Here is a 19,397-nt window from a genome sequence, read left to right as displayed (position 1 = left end):
CTCCTCCAACACATATTTGAAGTACCAGGATAGATTAGACTAAGTCTCTTTGGAGTCAGATACCAGCGAAAAATTCTTTTATATATATTTTCTTTTGTTGTAGTACAAACAGACGTTTTTGAAGCTGCCTCCCAAATATCTCCCCATTCTTCTCTAGTGATTTCCATGTTTAGATCCTTTTCCCATTTAGACATATACTGTAATCGTGGTCTGATACATCTCCCTTCTGGATCAATTCTTGGTAAACACTTGAGATAAGGCCCTTTTGATATTTTCTATCACTACAGAGACTTTCAAAGATCGTAGAGGGTGGAAAAACTAAACTGGGCTGCATACTCAGAATAAAACGTCTAATTTGTAGATACATACAACTCTTCTTTGGGGAGGGCATACTTAATACTTAGATCTTCAAAAAAAAGTAAATAACCCTTCGATATAAGATGGCCCAGATCTACAATATTCGTGCTTCTCCACTGATCCAGCTGTTTTGAGTTAAATCCTGGAGCAAAATCCGGACTAACTAATATTGGCCTCAATCTTGATGGGGTTTGAAGTAGACCAAATCTCTTTTTAGATTAATACCATACTGTATATTCATGGTGAATCTAATCACTTCAGAATGCCGTTGGGTCATAATTTTATTAAATCTATCCCTTTCTAACCATAGTGCTGGGAGTGAAACCGGTGCTGCCATTGTAGCCTCAATATCTACCGAAGAGTATTGCTTGATATTCGAGTGCCAGCAGGTGGCACGCAAGATAGTATTTCTTTATATCTTGGACTGCAAGGCCACCTTTCGTTTTTGAGGACAACATGACAGATCTAGGAGTCCTGGGCTTTTTTTCGTACCCCAAAAAAAACAGAATACTGTATATTATTCTGAATATCTTTGAAATATTTAGAGGGAATTGTTATTGGTGAGGTCTGGAAATGGTAAAGTAATCTGGGTAAGATATTCATCTTTACTACCATGATTCGTCCAAGCCAGGAAATCTGATATTTGTTCCATTCTATTAGATCTTTATTAGTCTTGGAGAAAAGATCTGGAAAGTTTTGTTTAAATAGATCTTGATACTTCTGCGTAAAAAAAATCCCATGATATTTAATTTTAGTTTTTTGCCATTTATAGTTGAAGTTTAATTGGATTAGTTTCACCTCATAGAGGTATAGTCATACAAGTCATTATATAGATTTATTAGTTTCACCTCATGTTCTGAAAGCGAAAGGTTCATGGTTTCAGATTTATCCAGATTCCTTTTATAACCTGACAGAGCTCCAAACTCCTCAAGAACCGCTTGCAGATTGGGGAGAGATGTCAGAGGGTTCCTAATGGTTAAAATAATATCGTCCGCAAAAATATCGTCCGCACCCTTGTTTTTTAACTGGCAGTTGCATGTGGTACATTTGTGTTTCATTTTAAATTACTTTTGGAAGGGCAGTACAGCAAGGCTGTTCTTTTCCTTCATATTAGTACAGACCTAGTAAAATAGCCCTAATGCAAGAAAACTGGATGTGTAGGTTTTGAGAATAAAAAAAATATCCACATAGAGCAATAGATAATTTTTCTGGCCAAGTTTTTGAGATCCTGTAGAAACATTAATTTACGTATAAATATAAGGCGATGAAGCAGAGTTGATTTCAAGTGACATCTCTGAAAAAGTATTTACATGAAACCATGCACTGCTATATAAAAATGGAGTTGTCTATTTAAAATCTTTAAAGCAGTTTTCAGAAAAGGTCCTTGGACTTCCTTACAGTTACTTAATGTGCCTATAAGATGCATTTTTTTTCAGAACTACCTTAAGTTTGTCTATACCATCCTGTTCAATATAGCATTAGAGGTGATTTTTAAAATTTTTAATCAAAGTCTTTAAGCTTGAAAACGATGGCAATACTGGTGCAAAATAACAGCAGTGCACTATATACTGAATACAGAGAATGCCATTGCTTTTAGTATATTTTGCTATAGTTCACTTAAGTCCATAATTACTAAGTGGTGCTATTTCATAAGACACTTTCCTGCGCCCAAAGATACCTGACAGCCTGTTTCATAATAAGGAGCCCCTCCAGCAGCCGAAAGGTGTCTTATGGAATTACTCTGCTTACTACACATGGGTCATAATACAGCTGCTTGCACCAGTTTAATACGGAACATTACATATACTAGTTTCTTATAAGTAAAGAAAAACAATATTTAACAGTGAAACCACTTGTATCACATTGGTTCTTCAGGCCTGTGCTACTACAGTATGTCAAAGATGGACATCTTGGTGCATTTTATCAGGGTTACTTTTAATTCTACAATCATTTCTGCAGTATTAGCGTAAACAGTTAGAGTAGACTCAACATTTCTTCAGCTGCATGCAGGCCACCAGGGAATGCATGTTCCTTAGTATTTTCCGTTGTTCTGTTTGGAGTATTCTCCCAGGCCTAAATCTTTCAGTTACATATCTGGTCCATTAAAGCTCTGTTAAAATGCTTTTCGATAGCTGAGCATAATATTGCACTATTGCAATTGGCTGTAACAACTGTTGAATTCTACATATCGATGTGTAAATCATAATTGTGTTCACTTTAGAGAATGAGTCCAAAATGAACAAGCGTTAAAGAGTTCCTGTTTATCCGCCCCTACAGTTATCAGTGTAATATTTTCTTAATGCAGACATGTAAAACGAATGAATATGTACTATATTAGAGAAGGAGGTGCTTTAGGTACACAGATTTTGACAGTGTTAATAGTTTGGAATGTTAGTCATTGTTACACAGTTCCCTATAAAACTTTGGCACGTCTACCTTTAAAACAATTTCCCCAATTTTTTTTAAGCGGTGGTAGAAGTTTTCGCACACCCCTATTCTGCAAAGCTCTCACTGCAGATTGCGCTGTGTTGTTTGCAGCTTTTCGATCATTGTACTTGCAAATGCAACTGTACTTGCAACTTTGCAAAAAAAATACCGGGAATAAAAAAGTTGGAAATACATTTTGTAACCTCAAGCACAAAGTAAACAAATGACTTCTTCATTGGGCAATACAATAGAAAAGGTAGGAAAAAAACATTGGGCCAGATGCAATAAGTTATGTTTAATCAGGACAAATAACGTCAGGTCACTTAAATAGGTAATGGCATTATTTTCTCTGCCTTTAGCGGGCATCCACTAAGCTAATTACATGCCAAAACAACAGGCCTTGTTTAACTCATTAGCATTTAACACTTCCTTGCATTAGGTTGAAATAACCTGACTTTAAGAGTGAAGTCTTATTAACTTTAACATTAGGTTAAATAGCCTAAGATAAGGGGCTTACAGTAGTGCATCTGGGCCATTGTTCCAAAGCTTGAAATAGCCTTTAGAATTAACCTTAACAGTTCTACAAGACAGGTCTACATTTTTAAGGAAAGTATATACTATATTTTAAGAAACGTAAGATTTATCAAGCATTATCCCGTGCCTTTAAAAAAAAATTTTTTGATTACTTGAAGTTGAGTAATATTAGAGTTACATACATACGTTTTATACATTCACGGCCCTTTACTTGGGATTCCTATTTAGAAGATATATGTCCACACTCCTGGTTTCAGCCATCCGGGCTCCCTTCCTCACTAAATACAGATGCAGCGGCCGTTATTGGAACATATCACTGAGCCATTTTCGTGTGCGCTGCTGTACTCCCCGAGGCCAAACACATGGTTGCTTTGTTTGAATTTCATGGATCCCGATTTCTTCGGGTGCAATTCTTTGCGTTTCCGGGGCAGAAATGAGTGTTTAAAAACCAGAACACTAAAATGCCATTTTCTGCACTCGATAAAAACGAGTCAACACGCGGTAATGATGCGCCATGACATGGGTATTCCGAGGTATACAACGCGTGATATGTTCGAATAACGGCCGCTGCATCTGTAGGCTTGGACAGGCTCCACTACCACTCCCTCCATCTATAATATCAGCCCCTACATCCCCTTACTCAAAAACTGTGACAGGGACCAGATAAAGGTTGGAGTACCGGGCACCAGAAAGCTGGTGGCAGACCTGTTTGTCCATTATAGCATGGTCTCAATCAATGTTATTTCAAGTGAGCCAGTGAATAAGTACCATATGGCTATGACGCACAACATTCCCCTTATTTATTGGCTCAGATACTATTACAGCCAAGACAAAAGCTGCTTTAAACTAATGTCACACCATTAGAAAAGAGTATACTACGATACTTACGCCATCATAATTACGCTGAAATCGAGCCAGTTCCAAGGGTCTCGCAGAAAGGTAAAGTGTTCTAAACAGAAACCTCTTGCAAGAATTTTTATGAGAGATTCAAATGTATAAATTCCAGTGAATGTGTACCTGTGAAGAAGAATTGCAAGCAGTATTACGAGCGCATAACCCTGCCACAAAAGTCCTGTGAATAATTTTTTTTAGAGAGATGCCCAAAGGTCAGGAAAAGAAGTTTCATTGGTAATACCACAAGCTGTTTACTTACAATGTGGATTAAAGTTAACCGCCAATAGCCATACACTTTTATTTAAAACAAAATGTCAGGTTTGCTGCTAGTCCCCAAAATCAACATGCGCTAATATATAGTGGCTGTAGCTAGCACTGTATACTTCTGATCCACACGGGGGAGGGAGGGAGAGGGGGCTAGGGTCACTGGAGATAGGGGGCAAAGCCTCATTTGTGAAATGACTGAGTGCAGACTGTTGAAATTAAATGGCCAACAGCACGTACGTTAATTTAAATAGAATTCTACAAGGAATCTCCTTTTGGAGCATACAGTAACTAGGCACCTGGTGCATTTATTTAGCATTATACAATACTGACGGCATCACATTATCAGACACACTGTAGTTAAGACTATGGAAGTGATCTAAGAATTGAGCATCATTCTAATTCAGAAGAATAATGATATAACAAGTAAAACATACTTACTCTACATTCTTTGTCCATTCCGGAGGGTTACTCATGGTCATGAACACACAGTTGGTCAAAATAGTGAACATAATGAGTATGCTGAATAATGTTAATTGTAGTTAAGGAGCAAACAAATGCAAACTTCCTCCACCCTAATGCGTAATTCTGACTTCAAATTAAAACAGTTTTTTCTCTAAACTATTCCACTTATTTTGTCTTTCAACTACAAGCAGTCAGGTAATGTTAGCACACGACAAACGGTGATCTTCAAGTAAGCTGAGCAGTGGTTTTACCACACTTTACCTCAGAATCTTGCTGTCAATTACTTATATTGAAAATGAAGAAACTATTTGAAAGAATCAATATAATGACAAAGTATTTTTTGGGGAAAGCATAGAAATAATCCTACAAATAAATAATGAAGGTGCAGTTAAAATGAAAAATAATAATAATAATTTCCCACATAACATGCAATAAGCCAGAGTGTCTTAGTTCACCTCTCATCAGGGCCGCTTTATACATTAGGCCGACTAGGCACAGTGCCTAGGGCCTAGAAAACTTTTAGGGCCTACAATATTCACTTGAAAAAATACCTAAACTAAAAAAAAATCACAAAATAAGAGAAAACAGCAAATTTTAATTTAAAATGCCTTCGAAGTATCGATACCATTAAATATCGAAACATAAGTATCTATGCCAAATATCGCTAGTATCGAAAGAAACAAGCAAACGATGAAATTATCATAAAAATGAGTAAAAATATGGGACATACAGGCCTCTAGAAATAAAAGAGCCTATGGCCTATGAAGGTCTTAAAATGGCCCTGCCTCTTACATGTCTATACAATGTTATTTATTCCTAACTGCATTGTGTGCTCATTTGCATGTCATTTCCCAGAATCCCTGGCTGCAGTGGAAGCACGGTATGCTAGGAGATAATGATGAAAAGCAGAGTTGCAGACCTGTCTGAGATGTGTGAATGTGCTCACAAGTGATATTTTTATTTATTCCTAAGAAATGAGCGCAAAACCTAAATTGAACTGGATGCCAATAGCCTCTCATTTAAGGATACATTAAAAATGTTGGCTCTTATATTTTGGATATTACTATAAGGTCACTGTCATAAAGAGGAATGGTGTTAACACTCACTTGGGACAGACAGTAAAAAAGTGTCATAGTGTCTCCAGTAGGTTATTATTATCTGGTTAGTTAATAGATTAAAAGGGGGGAGGATATATTAATTCATATAATCAGTCACTGTGGTACAAGTAAATATAATGGAAATGAGCAAAAAAACCAAAGTATTAGGGGCTCATTCTGTAAAATGTGATAAGCGCAGATGACGTGCAATCGCAGGAAAAAAAAACCTTTTAAGCGATAGCCCGTCATTTGCACTCATCACACCTTACAGAATTAGGGCCTTAGACTTTGAAAGACGAAGGGGCCTATTCTATAAGCCTTCATTTAAAATCGCCGGGCCGTTAACATCGCCAGTTGTTTAAGCGTTGCTATCACGGTATTCACAAAGCCTCGATTACCTGTGATAGCAAAATTCCCAAAACGGGCGAGTAGCCGGCGACGTGATGATTACCTCTCTGAAAAGGCCTCACCAGGTGATTTGTTTCAGCTGCAGAGAGAGAGACGCTTCTCCCTGCACATATCTCGCAAGCGATCAAAAGATTTTAATATAAATTTTAATATTAGTGTAGACCCCCTACTTGCCGAGATACAGGTCCCGTTATGGGGTGCCGGTATCTCCTATGCATTTAAATGTCTCGCGTCACGTAACCGTGGGAATAAAATATATTAAAACAGCTTCATTACCCTAGCGGCTAGCATAATTTTTATTGTTTTGGTTATAGATCATTTTGATTCAGGTGTACTATTAGGCTTTTTAATTATTTTACTGTTGGGGTGTTTAGGTGCTTGTGTATTTCTTTTATTATTGTGTATTTTTGGCCATAATGATTTTTATTAGGTTGACCATTTAGTGTTATAGTGTTTTATCATGCCCATATTATATATTGATATACCACTGTGCCAATTAATGGGTAGAGGGTGGGTATAGTGGGTCCAGGGTGGGTGGTTAGGACTCCCCGGTGGGTAGCGGGGCAGGGTGGGTTAACCCCTTAATTACTATAGCGGTTATTAATCGCTAAGGTGATTAAGGGTTTAGGGGCCATTAGATTGTATTTTATTATTGTACTCTTGCTAGCAATGGAGGACATGGAACTGGAGTATGCTTCATGATGGCAGGGGTAAACAGAAAGTTTTTTATTTACTTTATTTATGCTGGCTGGCTAATGTTTGATTTTATAATGGGCAAATGAGCTATTATCCATATCTGTTGTGGGGGGTTGTTGGGGGTGGAGGAGGTTGGTAGTAGGGATGTTGTGTTTATTGTTGTTTCTTGGGGGTAGAGGGATTGGGTGAAGGGGTTAGTAGCCCCAAGGGTGGGTGTTTAGGCCTAGCGGTACTAGTTAACCTCTTCATTACCTTAGCGGTATTAACCGCTAAGGTAATGAAAGGGTTAAATTCATCACCAAGGCCTAAACACCCACCAAGTGCCAAATACTTCCTTCACCCACCCCCGCTACCCACAATAAACATGGCTAGTCGTTAACCCCTTCATTGCCTTAGCGGTCAGCCGCTAAGGTAATGAAGTTACCTGTAAATGCATTTTTATTGCATGGGATTCTTGCCGGGGGTTTCCGGTGCTGATATTAATGGGTATCAGCTCCAGAGACTCCCGGCATCAATCCATGCTGGAAAAATTCATTTTTTTTTCTAAGTCCTCCCTCTTCGCCTTCTCTGCAGGTTCTCCGCAGCCTCACGCCACTTTTCTTGGTGTGAGGATTTTGGGAGAAACTCGCCATTCTAGAGCCGCGATTAGCCTTGATAACCTAAATCGAGGCTACTAGAATTACACGAGTTTCAGAACTCCTTCGTACACTTGAATATCATCGCAAGGAGGGCAGCTCAGTCTGTGCTCGTAGGGACTGTGTTATGTTGTTATATCATTGCAATTTAAAGTTGTAAATGAGAAAGTCTGGGAAAGATATGCCATGGATGATGAATTTAAGGTAGATGGAATTGCTCAAGACCAAAAGGTAGAAATGTCACCATGTCACTGCAATACACAAGCATGATAGATACCACCAATATTGATTTATAATTAGTCATTAGAAATTAAGGGATATGTTATAAGACATTGGGTGGGAAGAATACATATTTGATTTTAATGAAAATCTGAGTCCGTCCATAAAGCCATTGATGTGTTTTATAGTAAAAAGTATCATCATTTAATTACACTGGTATGGTAGATGCAAAAATGTAGAGATCGGCTCAAGGATTTAGGAAACCTTTAAGGGAGTAAAGCTGCCCTGGTGTTCCAGCATAAGTGCTAAAGTTAGTCAGTTTAAAAAAAATCATGTCATGAACATCATGCTCCACATAATGATTATTTTAATTGTAATTACTTTTATTTTCTCATTCTTTATTATTCAAATCTTTTATTAGACACGTATTGCAAGCTTTCATAAAGGGCAGTATTAATCGCAAGCACAATCTAGCATAATTTATTAATCACTTACTAACTAATCATATTCAGTATACTTAGGTGTGTGAATGTGTGAATGTTGTGCTTCACTAACAAACAAAAGCAAAGCACACCAAAGGCAAGTCAGTATCCAATGTCTCGGTACATGAAAGCACTTTCATCAGGGATACGAGAAGAGGAGTCAAAAGAAGGTATGGCCTTATTTGGATTTGGGCCAAAAGGGGGAATATGAATATGTTGGACCGGAAACAACCCTGGCTCTTAAGCTAAGAGGATTCTGGGTAAAAAGAGATACTGTATTTGTTCATAAGAAGAACATTTTGTGTTTTGTTTGAATACTTGGCCAGTGGGGATGAACAAGGGATGAGTTCATATTTTAAGGCACAAAGAGCAAATTCAGCTATTTAGCCAACCATGGAGCTCCTTATACAAGACAAGACAGCGAGACCTATCCCATGCATCCCACACAGCTAGGCCCAGCAACAGATAACATTAAACAAAGAAGAAACTCTTAAAGTCACAGAAGTTACAGGAGATAAGAAGACCGGGAGCATGCACAGGGAAAGAGAGCCCTGGATATGTAAGGAAGGGGCAGCACGACTTAAGGCTGAGGGGCCCCTCCCCTACAGTACTGTGATGGAGGGGTTAAGGAAGGGGTGCTTAAGGCAAGGGGGAGGAATCCTAGCTTCCTCTTTCTTCTAGGATCTACTGGAATGAAGTCCCACCCACCCTGTTTATCGGCATGAGGGATGTTGGCATTGGAAGAAAAGATCGTGATTTTGCTTTGTTTTGTTGCAGCTTGGAGTATGTGTTGGCTGGAGTAATGTTACCCTGGGAGGGGGACTCAGTCAGTATTGGCTCCTGGAGGGAGGTCACAGACCTTGGAAGTATTTTAATTGGGGCAGGCAGTACCATTCCAGGCTGCTGCGGCCGGAATGGTGGTGATCTTCTCGGTGGAATTTGTGGAAGGCCGTGCCATTCCCGGTTAGGCCCGGTTAGTGTGGGGGTGACCTTCCAATGGGGTATCTGTGTATTCAGACTAAGGTACTGAATGGCTAGAAGAGCACGAGCAGAGGGTATCCCTCGAGCTCTGGTAGATGTGAGTGGAGCAATCTGGCTGGGTCCATAGTTGGGGATAAATATGAGATATTTATCTGTTTTTATAAATAAAGCTGTGGCTGTTAATTTCTCCTGAAAAGTTGTATGGTGTGTTTATTGAGAATGGGAGAAGAGTCCAGCTCAAGGCATGGGTAAGTCATGCTAGAACGTAAGAATGATGTAGCTCACTTATAAAATGTTTTACCAGGAAGTAATACATTGAGAGTTACCTCTCATTTTCAAGTATGTCTTGGGCACAGTTATGATGCTAGACTAAGGGGCCTATGCAGAGAGCAGCGGTAAGGTGAATAGCGGCATTTTTTGGAGAAAAATGCCTGTAGAAAGGCAGGTACTGGCGAGTTTTTAAAAAAGCGCCATTTTTTTTTTGTGAAACTCGCTGCGCGACTGGCGAGAACCTAAATCTCGCCAGTTGTAAAAATGTCCCTATTCAGAAAGGCGCGATCGCCATCTAGTGGCTGTTCGCGCCAATAACATGGAGAGAAATTCTACAATTACCTCCGCCAAAAAAAGTTGGCAGGAAGCTGGAGTGCACCGGCGAGAGGGAAAATACAAAAAAAAAACGCGCTTTTTTTCAAACATGTTTCACCAGCGTGCATCTCGCCGGTTGCAACTCTCCATAATCAGACATGATTTTAAATGCAGTTTTTGGACCTTTCTGCATATGGAGATAAAATCACACCAATAAAAGTACAATTTATTAACATCTCCAATTATTTCCAGCGCTGCTCTCTGCATGAGGCCCTAAATGTCTTTTATAAGGTAAGAAAAAGCGCAATAAGTTTCACACATATTGCAAAATAAAAAGGAATCCTCCTTGTTGTCCTGAATATCAGAGTAAATATGATGTCCATACAATTTTTGCTGGGACCACCCATCTACCATGTCAAATTGGAATCACATTACTCCTTTGTTTTGGACTTCTGTAAATTTACTCAGTGAAAAATTCACTTATAGTGCATCATGAGAAGTGGTTCCAATCTTTGGATCTTCATGGATCTAATTGTGACACTATTAAATAAACAAAAAAAAGTATAAGATAAAGGAAAATGTAAAATGATATATATCTACAAAAATGTAAGAGAAATGTATTATTTACTTTTGCTTTAACTTATTATTGAAACAATTTACCAAAAGAAAACACAATTTAAAACCAAGATAATGTATCATGTAGCATTAATCACGTATTTATGTAACACACTTTATGCATTTTTTAAATGCACTAAGTTAATATATTAATTAAAGTGTTCAAAAACAACAGCAAATCCCTGACATTTGAAGCAAAGTGCGTTAACCTTGCAATGCTAAAGTTATGTAATATGCATAATTTGTGTGTATATATTTACTTAACTAACTTTACTTAACTTATGCATTCTCTAAATGCAAATGTAATTTAAACGACCAGGCATTAAAACAGCACACACGTACTGCACCGACACACTTTATTCGAGCAAATACCCGGTATGTACCTGGCAGATACCTGGAATGCGCCGCTCCTCACCTCTGACAAGCCCCGTTGCATTTGCCTTCCCAGCCTGGGTTCATGCCTGGCTGATGGGCGGCTGATCTGTTAAATGATAATGATTAGGATTTCATAGGCTGCAATGCTTCGCGTGTCTACCAGATGGCATAAATTCATGAATTGTAATACAGTATATATATATATACTGTGCAGTATTGCAGCCAGTGGGAATAAAATGCTTCAATCCCTGCTTGGAAAATAACCCAATGCACTCGGGCAGAAAACAGTCACAAACCTCAATACACCCGGGTATACCCGAATTCGTGGGACTAGCCGAGCTCGAATAAAGTGTGTCGCCAGTGTATTGCATTGTTACACCACTACTTCTCAACCTTTTTTACAATGTGCACCCCTAAAAATATTTGTTTGGCAAACCCCTAATTAATAAATCTTATTGCCTACTCTTCAGATTATTGATAACAAAACTGTTTGACCAATCCCAGATAGTATAGTGGTCTGATCTCATGGGGGGGATACATAATAAGGGTCAAAACTGTGCCTCAGTGTGTTTAGATAGCATGTGTGGTATAGGAATCAATTACTGCAGGAGCTTCTAAAGTCACATCTCACAATGCCTTGCCGTTGTGGAGGCAAACCATTGTGTGGAGCGACTTTGGAAGCTCCTGCAGTAAATGACAGCTATACCACCCACGCTAAGGTGCAGTTTGGGGCCTTATTAAGAGCGCAGTCCCCACGCAGGCTTAGGAACTCACTATACTGCCTGGGGCACGCCATTACGGATTTTTGTTTGGTGAACCCCTTGGAAACACCTCACAAACCCCCTGTTGGGAATCACTGGTTTACACAATCAATGTCACAAACTTTCAACGTGTTGGAAAACATTTTGTCAAAAGGCTTTTGGCATTACAGAGAATTAAGTAAAAGTAACTATTCTCCCATAGCACATAGTTACATTTGAGCAAAACCTTTGTGAAAATGAGAATCAACTGTGTGTATTAACTCTCCCTTGCATTTTATAGGTGATCAGGGGCATAAAGGAGATATGGCAAACTTCAAAGCTAATATATTTCTCATATGATAATGTGCTTCCACGGATGTCATGTGCAGATTGATATTGAGTATCATGCTGAACACAATACACCATAATTAATTTTAGTATGGGCGGGGAGTTGTGGAAAAATTGTTCTCCTTGAACATCTTACTGCTTATTGATGTACTGCTAAGCACAATGGCTACTGTACACAGTTATAGATGGCATATTTATGGTCTTAGATCGACTAAAGTCCTTAACCAGACAACATAAAAAAAGATCGGAGAACAGTGACAATTGCCATTTATGTCGTACTAAAATGAATTACTGTAACCCCCTATTCAGTACCTGAAAAGTCTCTTCACAATGGAACCCATCAGGGTTTTACCAACTGATTGTGGCAGTGTATTTGCTTTATCTGTGTCATAACTTGTAAAAAAAATAAATCTTGCTAATTATTGCTACAGAGCATACTTATTGTAAGTTATGCACCATAACAATTAAACTGGCTAGTTTCATCTTTCTCCAAAAAAACTCGGGTACTTAGAGTATAAATACCTAATGTAGCTTTAAACCTTTCTGAACGACTGGGTCACTGAGTACAGGCATTGACATTGAATTGAAGGAGGGGAGCCGGGTTAAAATCCTGGTGTCAACTCCTTGTGACATTGGGCCAGTCACTTTTCTGCCTGGGCCTCAGTCACCAAAATTAGAATGTAAGCTCTACTGTGTTTGGACTCATTGTGCCTACAAAAATACCATATACAGCGCAGCGTATACTGTCAGTACTATATAAGAGAAAAATATTATTATTCTATACCTACTGAACATGGGGATTACATGGTCTCAGAAGATCACATACTAGAATGTGGATGTGGAGTGTCTATGTTGGTCAAATAAAAGCTAACACATCATATACATAATACAAGTGCCCCTGAGCAATACGGCTAGTATAATTCTAAACTGAAAGGTATGTGACATACTAGCGTCTATTTATAATACATAATATATCATAATAGATGAAATTTTACATCTTAAAAAAGTATCCATTATATTTTATGACACATGAAACTGATCAAGGCATCAGCTATTACATTAGAATAAACACCCACCTACGATTAATAAAACATGATCCCAGGACATTTGTAAAGGATATGAATGTACCAAAATCTTAATAGCTACTTTTCTAAGAGGATTGAAAGGAGTTAAAATGTACAAGGCAGATGTGGCACTGAAGCGGAAGATTGTCTTCCCTCTATTCAATACTATAAAAGTCTGGAAAAGAAAAACAAACATTACATGAAAGTTGGAATAAGACAAGTTCAAAAATTAAAGTGCAATTGGAATTGATTAAAATTGTCAAACATAGGCCCCTATTCAATGTGCTTTGAAGTCCCTTCCCATGAAAAGTTCAGTACCATTCAAAGCCAATTGAAAAGCACATTGGATAATGACCTTAATGAAAAGAAGTTCATAACATTCTAGATACAGTTCAGAATCATAATATAGTTGCTTCAATCAGGAGTAATTTAATAGATTTCAACGTTCCTATGAAGCTGTATCTCTGATGGATCCAAATTAGATTTATAGCTTTATAAGTTTAAATGACTGATAATGTTTAACATTTTTGGTAAACATATAAGCGTGCTCATGACAAAGTAAATAGAGATTGTGTGGCTTTCTCACCTATAGCAGATGTATCTATCGCTATCTTGGAATTAAAAATAAATAAATACAGTACAGGAGTCCTCCACACTTCAACTGAGCATATCAGCAGCGAATCTAATGATTATCAATCCATGTGACATTACACTTAACCCCTTTGCTACCAGAAAGATCTGCAACATTAGTAATTGATTAAAGATAAATGTTTACTAAATTGGACATCGTTACCGAACCTTAATTCAAACCCATTCATTGGTGGGTGGAACAGAAACACATTGCACTGCAATCTGTCTCAAGCCCTCCTGCATTGTAGGTATTAAACTATTTACATGACCTTTTGTTCACTAAAGTGCTCACTATAATTTAAATAGATATGAAAAAACCTGCAATATTACAGCCCTTATAGGAATAGCTCAAAATAAGACACATTAGAAAGAATAATTCTGTGTTTACATAGATCTTTACATAAATACCTATATGGTCTATGTATCAATATAGAGAAAAATGTGTTTAGATGCACTGCTCTGCATGTGTAAGACCAGTTTTTATTGTATTTTTTATCTGATGCAGTACAGTATGCTAGACTTGTGTCACTTCAGTTATGGAGCACGTTTTGGGGGCAAATAAAAGGAAACAAGAATGGTGCAGAGAGACGCAGAGTGTAAAACATCCCCTTGTATTTTGTGCACCATGTAACTCCTCCCCAAATCCTCATATGGATACACCATGGAACAAACTAGGGGGGGTGGGAAAACATTGGATCAAAATGCTTTGATACACATGTGCAGGGTGCAAATGCTCCAAATTTGCATTGATGCATACACCATTTATATTGTTGCTGAATAAGGAAACTATGATCCAATATAAATTCTTTAGGTAACAACTTAAGCATGTATTATATATTGTACTACTAACGATCCATTAAGCAATATTAGCCATCATCAGTAAAAGTCCACTTTTACAAAAATACATTTGCTGATTAACTGAAAGTTGCTGCATTAAATCATATGTACAGTATGACTTAAAAAGGTCAGGTTTTCAGAATATAAAAGAGTGAGCCACTAATTGAGCCACCTTGATGAAGCAGGGATGTCCTGAAAACCTGACCCGTTGGGGGGGGGGGGGGTCTTGAGGATTGGAGTTGAGCACCAATGCAGAAGGCGATTCCCTGGGGGTCATTTATCAAAAGTCTCCTGACTGCAAAACTGGAGCAAACAAACAATTTTAGCTGGGAAATAGTTTTCTTGACTAAACCTACAAAACTGACACATGTTATAATATTTTACTCAAAGTGAAGTATCCAAATGTAAAACTCACTTTCTTATTCATATAATATGGATCTAGGTCCTCCAAGGGCTCTGATCCCATTCCTGGAGGTGTGTCGCCATATATAAATGGCAGGCTTTTGCCTGTTTCCAAGTCGCTGCTTGGCTTTGGGCCATTGTCGTCGTTGTCATCCCGGTTCTCTTGTTTGGGCTTCTTAGCCTTTTCCTCTGCAATGCGCTGCTCCGCAGCGTCAAGAGATTCCCTGGTAAGATAATGGAAGCTGTCAGGTCCTGGTGGTACAAGGCGTGCCTGCGCCATCTTTTCATCCTGCACCTTTTATTTACTGCTTAGCTTCTTTCATAATGGAATCCTAAAACAAGAAGAAACACACTGTCATTTAGGAAACAAGTTGAAATACGTACAACTCAAACTGATCATGTAAACAGTTTCATATACTGTACTTATCTTGGCTGTATACACATAATTGTATGTTTGAGCTTAGAAAGACTAACAATCACAAGCTCCGCTAGAGTTTTCAGTAGTAATTTATATAACAGCAACTACTCCCTGAACATGTTTTGGAAGTAATTGAAAATGTATGGTGCGAAAGAAGAAGGGGCTGGATGGTTGAAATAATTTTCTTAAATAACTGCAAAAGCCATATTCCAATCCTTTTTATAAACACTTCAATGAGTGTCAGGGCCACAGAGAGCTTTCCCAGGGCCCAGAACTACAGTTTCCACTGGGCCCCCCCGCAACCTACCGACCCCCAGTGTCGGCGGCCTTGAGAGACCTCCCTCTCTATCTCCCCTCTCTCTCCCACCCACACCCTCACCTCTCTCCCCCCACACCCCCACTTCTCTCACCACGCCTGACCCCTCTCTCACCCCCATACCCTCACCCCTCTCTCCCCCCCAAACCCTCCCCCCTCTCTCCCCCCCAAACCCTCATCCCTTTCTCCCCCCCACACCCTCACCTCTCTCTCCCCACCACTCTCCCACCCCACACCCCCACGTCTCTTCACCCCCCACACCCACCTCTCTCCCCCTCACACCCCCACCTCTCCCCCCCACACCCCTACCTCTCTCCCCACACACCCCCACCTCTATCCCCCCACACACAATACTTTTCACACACATATAATACCCCTTCCCCCCACACACAATACCCCCTTCTCCCCCACACAATACCCTTCCCTCCCCAAAGTGGCGCCCCACATGGATTTGCATGTGGGACAGTATAGTTAGCATGAATTGTTGCCCAATATTAGGATGTGATAACATCAGATCTAAGGCATAAATAGCAAGTCAGTTCACATATTTATATGTATGATATGTACATATGTAACTCAAAATCTAATGTGTGATTATACCCTTTGTTGCATTATACAGTATATACAATCATAAAAAGATCATATGGAACATCACCTTAACTTTAATATCAAACACAACATTGTCTTCCCCTAACATCACACATAAGAAGCTCAGCTTCATCACCCCAACAATAGTTTTATGATTATCATTCCATAATTGCAATGTGCACCACTAAAATCCATTGCCCTCCTTGCTTCCTTTCCTTTCTAAGCACATTTGATATGATATATTTAATTTAATAGCTATTTATAACTACTTAATTTTTCAGAGAAATAAAGTCGGGTCAGAGCAAAAAAATATAAGGAGCAATGCACCTAATGACTCGATGCTCACACCTAATTAATATCCAGGCAGCCAGGCTAAGAACAGTGATTTCCAGTTAATCTCATTAGATTTGCAAGTGTGTTTGTGTAACTTTGCACTCTACTGTACATGTGTGTATGATGTACATCATTTAGTATGCTCTCCCAATGCAACAGCTTACCGAAAATAGAAATACAGGGCCAATGACATCAGGGATGTCCTTAAAAACACACCATGCAAACATGAAAGCAACCAAATGGTCTGTATCATCCAGTTTCTTCAAATGCAAACCCAGAAATCAAATTCAAAATGTTTCTATGGTCTGCTTTTACTAACACTTTATGAGACAGTAACACATAAACTTATTCTCCAGCTATATGTTTCGGATATTCCTCTTGACCACAGAGCCTGTGATATTGCTCCACCAACACCCCGCAACATCCTGCAAATAAAGCACACAGACACACAAAGATCTGGAGCTACAATGGCTGCGGCTTTTATTCATACGTATACAGCAAAAGTGAGGTGCTAACCCTGCCAGAGTGTTCCACCAACAGGAAAGGCCAATGACACTTAAATCTTGGCCTGTTAGCTGGGACTGTCCCATGTCCCAGCCATTCAGCTGACACCACGTCAGCTGCGAGATGGGCCCCAAGTACTCAAAGCACAACGAGCCCTGCCCACTCGCCAACCATGTCACCACCAGGCATTGCCGTAACCAAGCCCCTGTCTAGCAAGGTTAGGCTGCGCTTATAGTGCAAGCTCCCGCGCCCCCCTGCTCTCTCCAGCTCTCTCGGCAGCTGCTCCCTCCGCTGAGGAGACTCGCCAGATGGCGCATCCCTGCAAATAAAAAGGAGGGGGGTGTCCTCACACCCCTTTCCCTCTTGTCTGCCTGGATCACAACTGGTCAGACCCTGAGTAAACACAATGAGGGGCATGGCATGATCTCTCGCTTAAAGCTGCTCACATGCTGCATATAGTAAAAGAAAAAAGTGAAACCAGGACTTCTGCTTCAAGGCAAACATGATCTTGGTCCAGTTCACAATTGCTGCAAGGTTCAAAGGTAGCGAGATGTTCTTCTAATGCCTGTCAGACTCTTACAAGTACAACTGGCACATTTTATAAACACATTTGCAGAGCTAGACCATGTTTTTATCATTTCATTTCCCCCCTGTCAATGTATTGTTATTATCTTCAATTTAATTATTAGATTCTGCCATAGACTTAAATATGCAGTACACCTTTGAAGAGTTGAACATTTTATAAAATTAGCAAATGTTTCTAACAGAAAGGACCAACAAGATTTTAAAGTTGATTTGAACTTGGACACATACTTCAATCGGATTTTACGAGACTTGAAAACTGGATTTCCCAAAATAAACTGTTTTGAACCACTCACAAGACTGTAACAATGGTATTTGGGACCTTGGTTACATTTCTAAAGGTACAGTGCCAATAACAGAGCTACAGATCTGAAGCAACTCTTACACCGTTCTAGCCCGTCACTAGTTTTACATATCTGGGCATATGGTTTGACTCCCATTTAACATTTGGGTTGCACATTGATACCCTGACATCCAAAACCTATGCCAAACTAGGTGTACTATAAAGGAACAAATCCTCACTAAGCCTGCTGGTCAGAAAGCGCATCGCACAGCAGATGCGAATGCCAATTATAGACTGTGGGGACATAGTATATTGTATAGCACCCCAAACTCACCTTAGCAAACTAGACAGCCACTACAACTCAATATGCCGCGTTGTCCTCCAATGTAACTACAACACACATCACTGCGAAATTCTCAAAAAACTAGATTAGCCATCACTTGAGTTTATGGACAAAGTTCATTTTTCTTGTCTGGCCTTCAAATACTTTCTGGGCAAGCTACCCGCCTATCTGAACAAGCTTCTCACCCCTACCACACGCAGCACTTATCATCTGAGATCTGACTACAAAAAACTGTTCACAGTCCCAAGGTTCCACAAAATCCGGCCGCTCCTCCTTCTCTTACTGTGTACTTCACAACTGGAACAAACTACCTGAGACTCTAAAAGCCATCACCAGTCTAAGTTCTTTCAAAACTAAAAGCTGTCTCACCTTTCAATCTGGTCTGTAACTGTTACATACTCCTATAATATATATTATATTATCTTTACTGTTCATGCAATGTTTTTAAATATAATGTATAACCCTGTTCATTTAATACAGCGGTGCGCAAAGTGGGGGGCGCGTTCCCCAGGGGGCGCTGTATTTTTTGGGGGGGGCGCGGGCCCTTGCAAAGGTCCCGCGCTCTTCCCCGAGGCATTTAAATTAAATGCCAGGGGATCGCATGAGGCCTCTGCAACAATAAAACTTACGTTGATTCAGACGCTGTGACGCATGGCCAAGCGGCGTCATTTCGGTGTCAGGCAGGATGACGTCACACGGTCGTCTCCATGGAAACGGGGTCACATGATGTCACATCACCCCGCGGCGTGATTTGATGCTGCATATAAGCGAAGAGTGGGCGCGAAAGCGAGGGGCAGCTGGCAGGGGGGCGCAGCTCAAGAAGTTTGCGCTCCCCTGATTCCATGTAACCATGTATTATTATCATCATAACTCTGTGCCTAGGACATATTTGAAAACAAGAGGTAACTCAATGTATTACTTCCTGGTGAAACACTTTATAAAGAAATAAATTGATTTGTGATGTATTCATAAATT

General features: G+C 39.5%; 1 protein-coding gene across 6 annotated transcripts in view; it reads right to left on the bottom strand.

Annotated features, from left to right (window-relative positions):
• Positions 1–19,397, bottom strand: part of LOC142499600 (sodium channel protein type 2 subunit alpha) — a 173,870-nt gene that overhangs the window by 65,069 nt on the left and 89,404 nt on the right. For all 6 annotated transcript variants that reach the window (XM_075609173.1, XM_075609174.1, XM_075609171.1 and 3 more), the window contains 4 exons: positions 15,069–15,387; positions 13,244–13,361; positions 4,918–5,008; positions 4,207–4,335 (listed from right to left, as the gene is read on the bottom strand). In XM_075609173.1, coding sequence (XP_075465288.1) covers positions 4,207–4,335; positions 4,918–5,008; positions 13,244–13,361; positions 15,069–15,335 — 605 coding nt within the window. In that variant the 5' untranslated portion in view covers positions 15,336–15,387. The remainder of the gene's footprint in view (positions 1–4,206; positions 4,336–4,917; positions 5,009–13,243; positions 13,362–15,068; positions 15,388–19,397) is intronic.

The sequence above is a fragment of the Ascaphus truei genome, chromosome 7, assembly GCF_040206685.1.
Source record: "Ascaphus truei isolate aAscTru1 chromosome 7, aAscTru1.hap1, whole genome shotgun sequence".
NCBI classification, from domain to species: domain Eukaryota; kingdom Metazoa; phylum Chordata; class Amphibia; order Anura; family Ascaphidae; genus Ascaphus; species Ascaphus truei.
This window is presented reverse-complemented; position numbering and strand designations above follow the sequence as displayed.